General features: G+C 36.9%; 1 protein-coding gene and 2 non-coding genes across 3 annotated transcripts in view; all 3 read left to right on the forward strand.

The window, feature by feature from the left end:
• Positions 1 to 13,260, forward strand: part of LOC115447584 (dynein heavy chain 10, axonemal) — a 90,290-nt gene that overhangs the window by 44,832 nt on the left and 32,198 nt on the right. The window contains exons 46-57 of the mRNA XM_037439138.1: positions 1,102 to 1,274; positions 1,917 to 2,082; positions 2,298 to 2,456; positions 2,622 to 2,716; positions 2,972 to 3,229; positions 3,886 to 4,045; positions 4,807 to 4,905; positions 7,853 to 7,976; positions 8,322 to 8,506; positions 9,442 to 9,534; positions 12,509 to 12,661; positions 12,939 to 13,094. Coding sequence (XP_037295035.1) covers positions 1,102 to 1,274; positions 1,917 to 2,082; positions 2,298 to 2,456; positions 2,622 to 2,716; positions 2,972 to 3,229; positions 3,886 to 4,045; positions 4,807 to 4,905; positions 7,853 to 7,976; positions 8,322 to 8,506; positions 9,442 to 9,534; positions 12,509 to 12,661; positions 12,939 to 13,094 — 1,821 coding nt within the window. The remainder of the gene's footprint in view (positions 1 to 1,101; positions 1,275 to 1,916; positions 2,083 to 2,297; positions 2,457 to 2,621; positions 2,717 to 2,971; positions 3,230 to 3,885; positions 4,046 to 4,806; positions 4,906 to 7,852; positions 7,977 to 8,321; positions 8,507 to 9,441; positions 9,535 to 12,508; positions 12,662 to 12,938; positions 13,095 to 13,260) is intronic.
• Trnaa-agc lies at positions 6,045 to 6,117 on the forward strand. Its single transcript has one exon. It is a non-coding gene; the product is annotated as a tRNA-Ala (tRNA).
• On the forward strand, positions 10,776 to 10,848 carry Trnaa-agc. The gene has a single exon. It is a non-coding gene; the product is annotated as a tRNA-Ala (tRNA).

Genomic DNA, 13,260 nt, shown 5'->3' on the forward strand with positions numbered 1-13,260 from the left:
ATTAATTAAATGTCAATAAATTATTCAACTAATATCAACACCATTATACATGCAAATGTCACGAGTATTTGTTACCTAATCATGCAAATGGCTGAAATCATTTGAATGTGACTTATAGATGCACACGTAACAAACATGTTACTGTCATAACCGTCAATCATCATGGAAGCTCAAACCAAACCGGAGTTAAACTAGGGTAATATTTGTATACGATTCTTTATAATATTTTCACTCTAAGATAAAAGTCTATCAACCATGATAGTATTGGAGACGTAAATGTAAATAACCTGATCAATATAGGTTCAATTCTCAAATAATCGCGATAAATCGTTACTATCGGTCATTTTCAATAAACGATCTCAATCTAAATCTTTAATCCGATTCCTAGAATGAACCAATCTAAATAAGTAATTTGTAATTATGTCAAAAAACCATTGTTCTGATTGGTCCCTTGCTGTGATAGATGGAAAAAAACGATTGGGATCCTTTATTAAAAATGGCGGTATATCTCCTCTTCCTTTCAATTAATGTCATTATACTTTACTATCTGTGAAGCTAAGTATCTCTAGCATTCATAAAATGAAGCTATATAGTAGAAAGTAGTCCGTTGTCGCTGTTGTATTACTCCTGTGGGAAACAACTTTATACCCTTGATCTAATATGTAGGGTCGGCGCAACAAGTTATTCACGTGTTACAGAAAACTTTTACGTTAATATGGTTTTAACGGCAGATAAAATAGGGATAGACTAGTGGGAAGACTATAGAGACGAATGCTATTCAGAGCTAACCTTCAAGGCATACAGATTTTTTTTTAAAGTTACGTCTGTATTTATTGTTTACCTTCATCTATGAAATAACTCTTAGACAAACCTCATTTATATCTTATAGATCGCCGAATTTCAATTGTCAACGGATTAAACGTCTACATACAAGAACGAACGAAACACAAGGCTGATAGTTTACAAAGAAGAAGAGTTCAAATTACTCATACGTTTCAATGGTTATGGGCTCCTTTTTCCGCACATAGCCCTTAAAGTAGTCGGGCCATTGTGCGTGGAGAAACGTACGTTTCAAATACTACCATTTTTATGTCCTATTAGGTGTTAGCAAAGAAGATGACAGTGCTGTACAAAGTGGCGAGAGAGCAGTTGTCGAAGCAGTCCCACTACGACTGGGGCCTGCGCGCGCTCACGGCGGTGCTGCGCATGGCGGGCAAGCTGCGCCGCGACTCGCCCGGCCTCAGCGAGATCATGGTGCTCATGAGGGCGCTCAGGTCAGTTATACATCGGCTAGGGGTACTTTTACCGTCAGGAGGTCCTCGGTGGGTAGTAGGGGGCTGTCCGCCTCTGGTATAGGTTGTGCAAGTTTAGCACATTGTGGTGACCCCCGGGATGGACAGCAGCGTGGAAGATAGGCCTCATGATGCCGTTGATGCTGAGAGCGTCCTTCGGTTGCACGGGGGCTTCTGAGCCCCTGAGGAGACGGGCCGCACCAGGCGGCACCGCGCAGGGTAGCTGCGGACGAAGACTTAGACACTTCCGTTGGACGATGTAGGGGAGTAGGCACCGCGGAGTAGGGGTACGTTTACCTCCCACTGAAGCCAAATATCAGCCATTCCTGTCCATTCTGCTAAGTATGGAGAGCTGACGACATGGTTATTAATAGATACGAAAAAAGAAGGGGATGCTCAAGTCTATTAAATATGTTTTTATGGTAAAAACTAACAAATGAACAAACAAAATGATCATTGCTGCTATGAACATTAGAAAAACCAAAAGAAATCGTGAGTGAGATGAAAAATTTAACGAAAAATAAATAACATTATTGTTCCACCGCTGACAAAAGAAGACAATCAAATCTTCTTCATTACAGAATTTATCATTAATACTTTTCCGTAAAATGTGGTTGTTAACAGAGACATGAACCATCCAAAGTTTGTGTTTGAAGACGTGCCTCTATTCCTTGGGCTGATCAAGGATCTGTTCCCCGGACTGGAGTGTCCACGCGTGGGCTACCCAGAATTCAACGCGATGGTCATCGAAGTCCTTGAGAGCGATGGGTACATCGTACTAGCTCATCAGGTGAAGTATTATACTTGGTATTATTGAACGAGTAAAGATCGGTAGAGGTCGCTAGAACTCGCTGGATGCAGGTCGCGTCTAGCAGGTTAGTCTGGAAGCTTTAGAACCTATGTTCAACAATAAACTTCCAAAGGCTGAAGATAATGATGAAGATTGGACGAGTGGCACTTCTTCAAACGTAATGAAATAGTTGCTGATTGTGTTCATATTGCCAGGTGGATAAAGTGGTTCAGCTGTACGAGACTATGATGACCCGCCATTGCTCCATGCTGGTCGGTCCGACTGGCGGTGGGAAGTCGGTCATACTGCAAACGCTGGTCAAAGCGCAGACCAACATGGGACTTCCTACTAAACTCACTGTAGTGAATCCGAAGGTATAATTAATTTTAATACGTGTAATACTATTTACGTGTGTTATGATTATTTTTAATTTTCCGTTTATTCGCGTGAACACCTCAGATATTTTATGGGCTTTTATTTATTGAATTGTATTTCACTTAACTACGTATATATTTGTTCAAAAATATATCGTTTGGCAGGCGTGTTCCGTGATCGAACTATATGGAATCTTAGATCCCGTCACAAGGGACTGGACAGATGGCTTGTACTCGAAAATCTTCCGAGAAATGAACAGGTGCGTTTATAAAGAGATTAAATAAGGAACTCATGTCTTCTAAATCCGCCATGCGACAACGCAAAACGGATCGTACACTATCTGTCGATCTTCTGAGTCTATCAGAATGAAAATAAGGATTGAATTTTCAGTCAACTTTTGGAAGCGAATAATTTTGTCAGGTTCATTAATAAAAAAATATGATAAAATTACTTAGTCATTGGTATCATAGTCTATTTGCCAATAGAAAAATCATCCCTATATTCTCCTTATCAGACCAGCGGAGAAAGACGAGCGACGTTATTCCCTCTTCGATGGAGATGTGGACGCTCTGTGGATCGAAAACATGAACTCTGTCATGGACGATAACAAACTGCTGACGCTCGCGAACGGGGAGAGAATTCGGCTCGCCCCGTACTGCTCCCTGCTGTTCGAAGTCGGCGACTTGAACTATGCATCGCCGGCCACCGTGTCCAGGGCTGGCATGGTGTTTGTCGACCCTAAGAATTTGGGTTATCAGCCTTATTGGGACAGGTAAGTGGATTTTTTATTGACTAAAAAATCGTTGGTGCAGTAACATTGGCTTTGTCCCCTCTTTTCCACAAGAAAATATACTTTGTTATGAAAGATAACAAACTGCTGACACTCTCTAATGGAGAACGAAATCGCTCCGTATCGGTTACTGCTGTTTATTTATTTTATAATATTTTAAAAGGACAATTTCAATTATACTTTATGGGCCATAGTATTCAGGGCTGGCATGTTGATTGTGGATCATAATAATTTGAGATACCAGTCTTATTGGGACAGATAAGCGGAGGGTGTTCTCAGTGGCTGTGAAATATTTTTAAAAATTTGTTATGTACTTAATTACTTTGTACACTGCCATGATATTTGCTAATTGTGGGCAGAATAAATATTTTCCTGATCATCTTTGTATTTGAAACACTTATCAGTCAATAGCAAAAACATAGAAACAATGAATTTAAATAAAACAATGCCAGGCGACTCCTGGGTCCATTATTATGTCACATATATTATAAAAACTTTTGTATAAAATGATTGTGAAGTGCAATAAAATTTGAAATTGCTTGCTTATTTTCAATGAAATAGATTTACCCTCAGACTGTGTGGAGAAAATTAGTATTTCCACCTTTTAACACGTCATCAAAGACTCTATCGATATCCAGATGGGTCCTCGGTCGCAACAACGAGGAGGAGCGCGAGCAGTTGTCGGGTCTGTTCGACCACTACGTGGCGGGCGCCATCAACTACATCGTGTTTGGACTGTTCGGGCTGCAGCAACAGACGCCGCTCAAGACCATCGTACCACAAACCCCGCTAAACCTGGTCAGTGCTGTTGAGATGAGGGTTACCTACTTGTTGTTGTACACAAAAAAACAAACACACATCACGGATTTACCCTAAAAGGAATAGACAGAGGTCCAGCCAGGGCGCTCACTTTTCGCCAACCTTGTTCCGTCTCATGATGTGATTTTGGGGCAAGCTTATCGCCATTTCAACGGTAATAGGTTACCTACTTGTTACTGTACACAAAAAAACAAAGACACATCACGGATTTATCCCAAACAGGACTAGACAGAGGTCCAGCCAGCGCTCACTTTTCACCAAACTTGTTCCGTCTCATGATGTGATTGGGGGCAAGCCTGTCGCCATTTCAACGGTAATACAGTGCATTTACTGAAATATATAATACAGTACATTTGCCATTGCAAAAGGCTAGCCTCTATTACATGAGATCTAACATAGATGGCAATTTTTTTGCTGTTAGTAAGTTATATTTTATATCGGCCTGGATAGCGACCGTACACAAGGTATTAAAATTCACCATAGTGTCTCACGTAAGTGTGTCGCGTTCCGGGATCAGCCTGTGTATATCCGGTTCCAACAAGCACAGCACGGCATAATTGTATCGACGATACATATACATAATATACATTCATCTCCCGTCAGTCGACATTCTATTAAACCCCACTCAATTTACCATCAAGTGCAGTAGGTTCACTTTGCCGTGCACCTCTTAAAGAAATGTGAGTACACTTCTGCCTACCCTTGAAGATGACGTGATGCTATGTATGTTTTTTAAACAGGTGGTCCAACTGTGCTACATGTACACCGGCTTGCTGCCCAACAGAGAGGACAGCAATGAGGAAATAGACAGAAGCGTAGTAGAATGCGTCTTCATGGTGGTAAGTATAAAATACTTTTGGAACATGGAACATAGACTGCCTCGGTGGCGGAGTTGTATTGCATGTCCGGTACAATAGCGCTCTGAGGTCCTGGGTTCGAATCCCGGGTCGGGCAAAGTGATATTTGGGTTTTTCTGCTCAGTATCAGCCCGGAGTCTGGAATTTGTGCCCCATATGGCGATAGGCTCGCCCCCTATCACATCGTGGGACGGAACACACTTGGCGAAAAGTGGGTGCCCTAGTTGCGCCTCTGCATACCCCTTCGGGGATAAAATGCGTGATGTTATGTATGTTATGTATGGAACATAGAATACGCAGTTTGGTAACGATGAGGTCATGGTAACAAGTCTACTGCACCCATAGTGCTTACTAGGGGAATTCAGAAAATTGTTGGCTTTAACGATAAGAGTAAACACTCCCTTTTAAAAGGTATGTGAATTGTGAGCGTCTGGAAATATTACAAACGAAAACCGGTACAAAAACGATGTTGCAAAGGAGTGAAAATTCCTTGCAATATGCAAAATTGAATCATTACTAAATACTAACTGAACACGTACTAGTAGTAGTTGTGACTACCGACTAACTGATATTTAAAACTGTGCATGTATTTTTGTTCCAGTTTCCCGTTATGTACTAAAAACAATTACAATAATCGGTACCCACGTGATAATATAACGACTTTACGGGTATGTTTTCTACGGTTAGTAAGATTGTCCAAGGGATGATTACAATGGCGCCGGTATGATTGTATTAAAAAAATATGAGGGATAAATATTCCAATCTAAATCGTTATATTGTGGTAAAATACATATTTTTGTCGTGCCAAACCCATATTCAGTTGGAATTTTGAATATTTTTTATAAGTAAAATTATGGAAAATTATTCCGTAACAAAAATTATACTAAATAATAAAATATTTTATTAAATATAAATTTAATCACAAAACACGTGTTTTCGCTAAGCAATTTATTACTTGCAGACAGCCATAAGCCTATATAATCATATTGATACAGATAACATCAAGATTTACTAGTCTTGCAAAATATAAAGATCTATATTATTGTCGATTAAAACAAGTTTCAAAATTTATAATTGTTTTATAAGAAATGTACTTGATAATTTCGAATCAGTATCATATCGGGGGCGTAGCTCAGATGGTAGAGCGCTCGCTTAGCATGCGAGAGGTACCGGGATCGATACCCGGCGCCTCCAGATTTTCTTATTTTGTTTTTTGGATCGGTGCCAAATATTTAATGGTATGCTATTTTTATAAAATGTTACCTATGTATTGAACTAAATATTTCGTAGAACGCGAGTCTATTTTACGATCAGTATGGAATCGTTACAGACAGTTACTTTAAATCAACGTTTTAGTATTAATATCGGCCTACGTATACAATAGGTATAGTTCGAAATCTGCTACATTAATCCTCTCGTTAATTTATTAATTTGACCTCAATCTTACCAAGGTCACTAATTTATCTGAAGCCAGATGAAAGGCTAGCTAATACCCCAACATTTTCAAAATACTTGTGAAAAACGTTGCAAAATGTTTTTGTATTTAAATATCAAGTGCTTACTAGTTCAAGATAGTATATTATATCGTCGGTCCTATTTGTCAAGTGTTTACCCTTGTCAAACTCTCTAGGGGCCTCTTGAAAATTCTACCAACAAATTAAGCCAAATTAGAAATCTTGATTAGGATAATTTACTCGTTATGCTATTAAAACAATTTTATAGTTCTAAGCTTGCAGATTATGTAGTGACTAGCTATTGCTCGCGGCTTCGCTCGCATTGTAGAGTTTTCTGAGATAAAAGTCTTGCTATATATTTTCCTGGAATAGAATGTAGCCTATACCATTCCCGGGGTCTGTAATTATTTCCATACCAAATTCCATCGAAATCTGTTGGGTAGTTTTTGAGTTTATCATGATCAGACAGGCAGACAGATGCAGCAAGAGTCTTGGTTTTATACTATATTTTTTAGATTTTTAGCAAAACATTTCTGCCATACTTTATTGTTGTGTAATTTTAACCGCTTACGCAGCGCTACGCCTCCGAAGCTCTCAAAAGGAATAAATATTCCCCGTTTTTGCATGATTTTTCATTGATGCTCCGCCCCTATTGGTTATAACATGATGATATGTAGCCTATAGCCTTCCTCGATAAATGGGCTATCCAACACAATATTTTTTAAATTCGAATAACGTCTTCAGCTTTATATAGTAGTATAGAAGTATAGATATGCAACGAGCAATATAACTCAAATATAAGTATTATAAGACATATTGCGTAATCACGAATCTGTCGCGTCATTTATGATTAACTCAACACAATACATTCGGTCAAGTGATATTTGTTTAGGTGTACCAGTGATAGCTTTATATACAATTCGTGTCTAAATAAGTCGCTAAATTGTAATAAAATTAAACGATAACTTAAAAAAAATATTGGATTGATGGATGGATTTTATTTTTATTTTATTTATTTGCGATAAAAAACAATTGTAACATAAATTTGATAAAATTTAAATTACATATACATCAAAAATGATTGTGCAACGAACTACATTATCCACAGTTTATAAATTCGTATTTACGGCTACTGGGAGCACATGCACATAGTAAAACAAAGTAAATTCTGTAACAGTAGTTACAATAATTACAATTCTAAATTGCAACTAATAAGTATGAGTAGGACGATAACAATAAAGCTACTTATCTTTCTGTTCTGTACTATTAACCTTATCATTAAAAAATATGTCATAGGCAATTTTTTTTAATGCAGTTGGTGTTAGAGAATACAAATCTAAATGAATTGATGGCTTCAATACGTTCGATCCCCGTAGTTTCTTTAAGTGGATAAAACAGACCCTAAATCATTACACTGATTAAAATACCTATACTTTTTTGAAATGAAATATTCTTAACTATTACTTGATTTTCAGTCCATGTACAACAGTCTTGGAGCCTCCATAGTGGACGACGGTCGCTTCGACTTTGACAACTACATCAAGAAGGCTTGTCCAATGATGCTCGTAGAAGATACCGTGGAAAAGAAAGCTACCACCAGTAAATTTTTGATGTCATGTTTTGTGTTTTTTTGTTTCTCATATATTATTATTTTAATGTCATGAATTGAGTTAAAAAATAGATCAACTAAAACTAAAATAGCTCGGTGTTGTGGGAGCTTACTAGCTCTGTAAATCTTCAAAGTTTCTTATTTCCAAATCTAGCAGCTAAATTTTGCGTCAGTTTTTCGACATTAAACCACATAATATAAAACCGATACCGGGTATTGCGATAGGATACGCTGAAATGGAACTACTTTTGCAGAATATTTTAATGTGATCACTATCTAAACGAATATCGAAACACAAGCAAATCATGATACATTTCTATCTATCTTTCCTCCAGAACACTTCCCAATGGGTTTCCCGAGCTTGTATGATTACTGCCTAGAGCTGACCACCAAGACGTGGGAAGCTTGGGAGTGGCTAATCCCCGTGTACGAACATGACAGAGAGATGAAGTTCCCCTCGATCCTGGTGCCTACTGTGGACACGCTGCGTCTAACCTGGCTTATCAAGATAATGGAGAGTGTGAGTATAATACATTCGGCATTAATTTGAAGGAGCAAACAGACGTAGAATAGATGAATTATAATGATGATTCGAATGATGTAATAACTAAGACTAAAGAACAAAATTCGCCTCAATTTTTATGGCTTCAGGAAGTAATAAGTAACCTTCGTAATCAGAAGTATAGGAAGTATTATAATATATGAACAGATGGAACAAGTCCGTCCTTTCGCTGGCTTTATGTTGTAGGTTGGATGTATGAGTGTAACGCTATGATCGAAGTAGCGTGCCCTAATAATACAAAAGTCAAAAGTTGCATCGCTAGCACTTTTAATACCTATTCTTAATCTTAACACATTTCCAAAAATCCAGCACCCGTTAAATATAGCCAATAAAAACCTCACTAAATTCATCGTTATCAATAATAAAAATCTGATTTACTATAACAACGTTAGAACATGAAATATGGGAACATCAAAATACGTACTGAAACAAAAAAACGATACAACGCTAAACGATTCCAGTCCCATAAATAATGTAGAAAATTGCTTTGGCGCACAATAGGATACGTACATTACACTTCTATAACACGGTGGCCGGCCATTGTCGGCGCACGTTGTCCTGTGCCGTCAACTTGAATAAGAAATATCGAATAAGAGTATTTGTGGAATACATAGACGCTCGTGAAAGTTTCACAGTAATGCGATGGACGCTTAGAGAAATTCTCACGTATTTTATGCGGAATGCATTTAAAGGTGTTCGATTGCGGTTTTCGAAAATTGATTGTGGACTGGTTGTGGTTGATTGAAAATACTTTTTTAGTTTTTCAAATAATGGTACTTTTTATTTGCAAATATAAATTCGTCCAAAATTCTTATGAAACCCTTTGGTTGATCAAATATGACTTTGGTCTTCGATTTATTTAATGATTCCTAAGTTACTTCTGTTGTGATCAGGTCGAGAGGCCGGTGCTGCTGGTGGGTGACACTGGGACATCGAAGACTGCTATTATCACGAACTACTTGCGCGGATTACCTGCCGACAAATACGTAAGTACCCTCACATCACCGCTCGTATTAAACTACCTGCACTTTAAGGCTATTCTTCATGTCAACTTCTTCATTTCCTTAACGTATGGTGTAAAAAAGGAAAAATACCCTTTTAGCAATAATCGTCTAAGAAAGAATTTCATCACCGCCAATGTTTTATGTTTATACTTTTATTTTTAATTCTATGATATACTTACCGACTGTATGCAATATATCATTTTGACAACAATTTAGCCTTAAGACTAATAAGTTATTTAAATTTAATTTAAACTTGTAATGAAGACAGGACTAAGAATATGTCCAATAACACTTTTCTTATTGTCTCTATTAAAAGAAAGACACATTAATTGCGTATACTTTTTAAATAGCACTCACTGCACATTTATGTAAAGTGAATATATTTTGTACACTCTACCAAAAGTCCAATTTGCCCATCATTCGGTTGTACGAGAAATGTTCACAAACAATAAAAACCTCAATGATAAATATTGTTCTGTATAACATCACCTATACACTTACTGTCCTCGTTGTCTCTAATACAACCCGACTATTTTAAACTGACCTTTTTAGGGTATATTGGCTTATTATGCGGAGGTCAACTGGTTTTTATCGTCGCCACCGGAATTGGGTCAAACCAAAGGCCTGTCGCGAACTATGATTTAGTGATTTATGCATGAAAGCGAAACAACCTCACTTTTATATTTTGAATTCGAGCTTCCAAACCGAATTACTCATATTCCTATCTTTTATACAAAACTAGCTTTTACTCGCGGCTTCACCCGCGTGAAGGAGTTTTCCGGAATAAAAGTCCCGCTATCTTTTTTTCCCGGGATAGAAAATAGCCTATAAATTTCCCAGGGTCTTAAAATATCTCCATACCAAATTTCATAAATCGATAACATACATACAAACAGAAAAGGGGACTTTGTTTTATAATATGTATAGATAATGACTATCCATAGTTAGACCCTTAAATTTATCGTAAGCATATTGAAATTTTTCTGATATAGGTATAACGCAATATTTGATGCCTCGTTGTTTTTATAAAAACCATTTTAATACTACTTCACAAATTACCTAAATTTCATACTTATGCAAAATTAAATAGTTTCGTATACATTAAAATGCGGAATTGCTTAATCAGAACCACGACAACTAGAAACACGTTTCGAAATAGCAGTTTCACTAACATGTGCTTATAAGTTTGTGAGGCACTGCATAATTTCAACTATTACAATATGGGGGGCGTAGCTCAGATGGTAGAGCGCTCGCTTAGCATGCGAGAGGTACCGGGATCGATACCCGGCGCCTCCAAATTCTTTATATATTTTGATTATTGAACAAAATTGTATTGTTAATAAAAATTTCGTGACATACTTTACAAATGCCGATTCTAAACCTAAAAATATTATGTTCAATTTATTTTTTCACAAAACAAAAAAAATGGCGCCTGATTAAGGCCTGGATAAATGTTATCTGATAAACTTTATACCGGCTATGTTCCATCTATGCTCCAATGGTCACCATGCCCCAGAGTAGCTCCTTCCACGCCTCATAGTCAGTCAGACAAATCAGCATCGGCCGGAGAATCGACGTTGGATGCAGTATTTTTGTCGACGTCATACGTGTAATAGGTACCTACTGACCAGCCCAAAATAGTAATCTACTGAGAAGGTAGTGGTAAAGGTTGAAATTGTCTGAAAAGGAACCCAACACAAAATATATGTACTAATAATATGCATGAATGCGGTCTACAAAACATTCTAATAATAATTAGATGTTACTTAAATTACAAAATGAAAGCAAGCAGGATTCGGATTATAATATGGCTCCTTCGTCACTGCTATGGAGACAGAATACTCTATCGGCTAGGGGGCCATAAAGAAAATCTAGTTTCTCTTTAGAATCTGTAAGATATTACAATGACGTTTGTACCTATATACTATAGACACCAACGTTCATATAAACTATTTCTTCAAAATCTGAATTAAATGGCAACCAAAACGTCATTGTTATAACCTATTTATTCACTTGAACAACAAATAATTTTACTTATTTGACAATTATTTCTTATTCACATCCAGGTTTACACTTAGACTCGAGTTCTAATATCATGAGCACCTCTCCGTACAAAACCACAAGCTGTCAATATTGACCATACTCAAATCAGTTTGGCAGTTCAATTCAGTTTCACACAGTGAATGTTCGGAACGCCAAATCTAGTACGTAGTACATATATGTATATCGATGGATATGAAATAATTTTCGTTGTAGTTTGACTAATAAAAATAAGGCGTTTAAAATGCAAAAGGGATGCATACGCGATCCAGAGCACAAAAAGCCGTTATTTATTAAACATAAAATTCTCACACTGCCGTTGTTGCACTTGTTAAAATAGTTGTGTTTGTTAAAAACAACCTGCATTTGTTTTCCCGCTTTTCCGACAATGTTCAGGTTATATTAGAGAAAAGGATAAGCTCTGCATTTACCTAACTAAAACTGCGCTACTACATAAAAGTGTAATATGTAGGGCTCCAGTAATCTATAATAAAATTCCAAAAGAAATAGCAAAACTATATAAGATGTATTTAAAAAAAATATTAACAGAAAACTGCTAACACTGTAAATGATTTTTGAACGATAACAATTTATTTGAGACTTTCAATTGCTACTTATTAATTTAATTGTTTATTTTGTATTTTTTTAAAATATAATATTTATCTTTAGTTTTTTTACTGCAATATTAGTATGGCTACCGTGATAAAATATGTTCTTTGTAAAAATATTCATTTTTCATTGTTTGTGCATAATGCCTTACACGTGTTTGACATCTTTACCTTATCTTCTTCGCGTAAGACATTATAACGCCTTTTTGCGCTACGTTTTACGACTTTCTAAGGTAAGAAGCTTGTGGACCAACCATAATATTGTTGTTTATCCAAAATGACAAAACTCAGCCTCGTTGTTACCCCAGATTATCCAGCAAATGAACTTCTCATCCCGCACCTCGTCGATGGACGTGCAAAGGAACCTGGAGTCAGTGGTAGAGAAACGCACTAAGGACACGTTTGGACCGCCCGTCGGCAAGAAGATGCTGGTGTTTATTGATGACATGAACATGCCTATTGTGAGTTATTTAGAACTTTACTGACATGCGTTGAAAGTTTAAAATCGTGTTACATTTCACAATTATTGTTAACTGGCTCTACCTTCAATTATACTCCTTGTTGCTAAGGGTAACCGTGGGCCTTTAGCAATTTTGGAGTAAGTAGTATATTTTTTTTAATAATAATAGTTATTCTGAGACATTTCAAAATTACAAAATTTCATAGTCTTTATTATCATGATAGATCTTGCATTAATGACTTAAAATAGCTTTAATTTTTGATTTGAATGAATTCTAGGTGGACACCTATGGCACGCAACAGCCAATAGCTCTGCTGAAACTGCTATTCGAAAGAAAAGGTTTCTATGACAGAGGCAAGGACCTGAATTGGAAGAATTTGAAAGATATCGGCTTTCTTGCCGCCATGGGCAAAGCAGGTGGTGGAAGAAACGACGTGAGTTTACACCAATTAATTTGTTTTCAATTTTCAGTTCAAAATTCATCCCCGAACGAATTATCACAAAGAGAATAAATAAATAGTAAATAAGTTTTCGGATGAGGGCCGATTGTAAATGATCGGGCTGCAAATCTAGGGAACAGGATTATAATATTTAATAGTG

Source organism: Manduca sexta, chromosome 16, assembly GCF_014839805.1.
Source record: "Manduca sexta isolate Smith_Timp_Sample1 chromosome 16, JHU_Msex_v1.0, whole genome shotgun sequence".
Lineage (NCBI taxonomy): Eukaryota > Metazoa > Arthropoda > Insecta > Lepidoptera > Sphingidae > Manduca > Manduca sexta.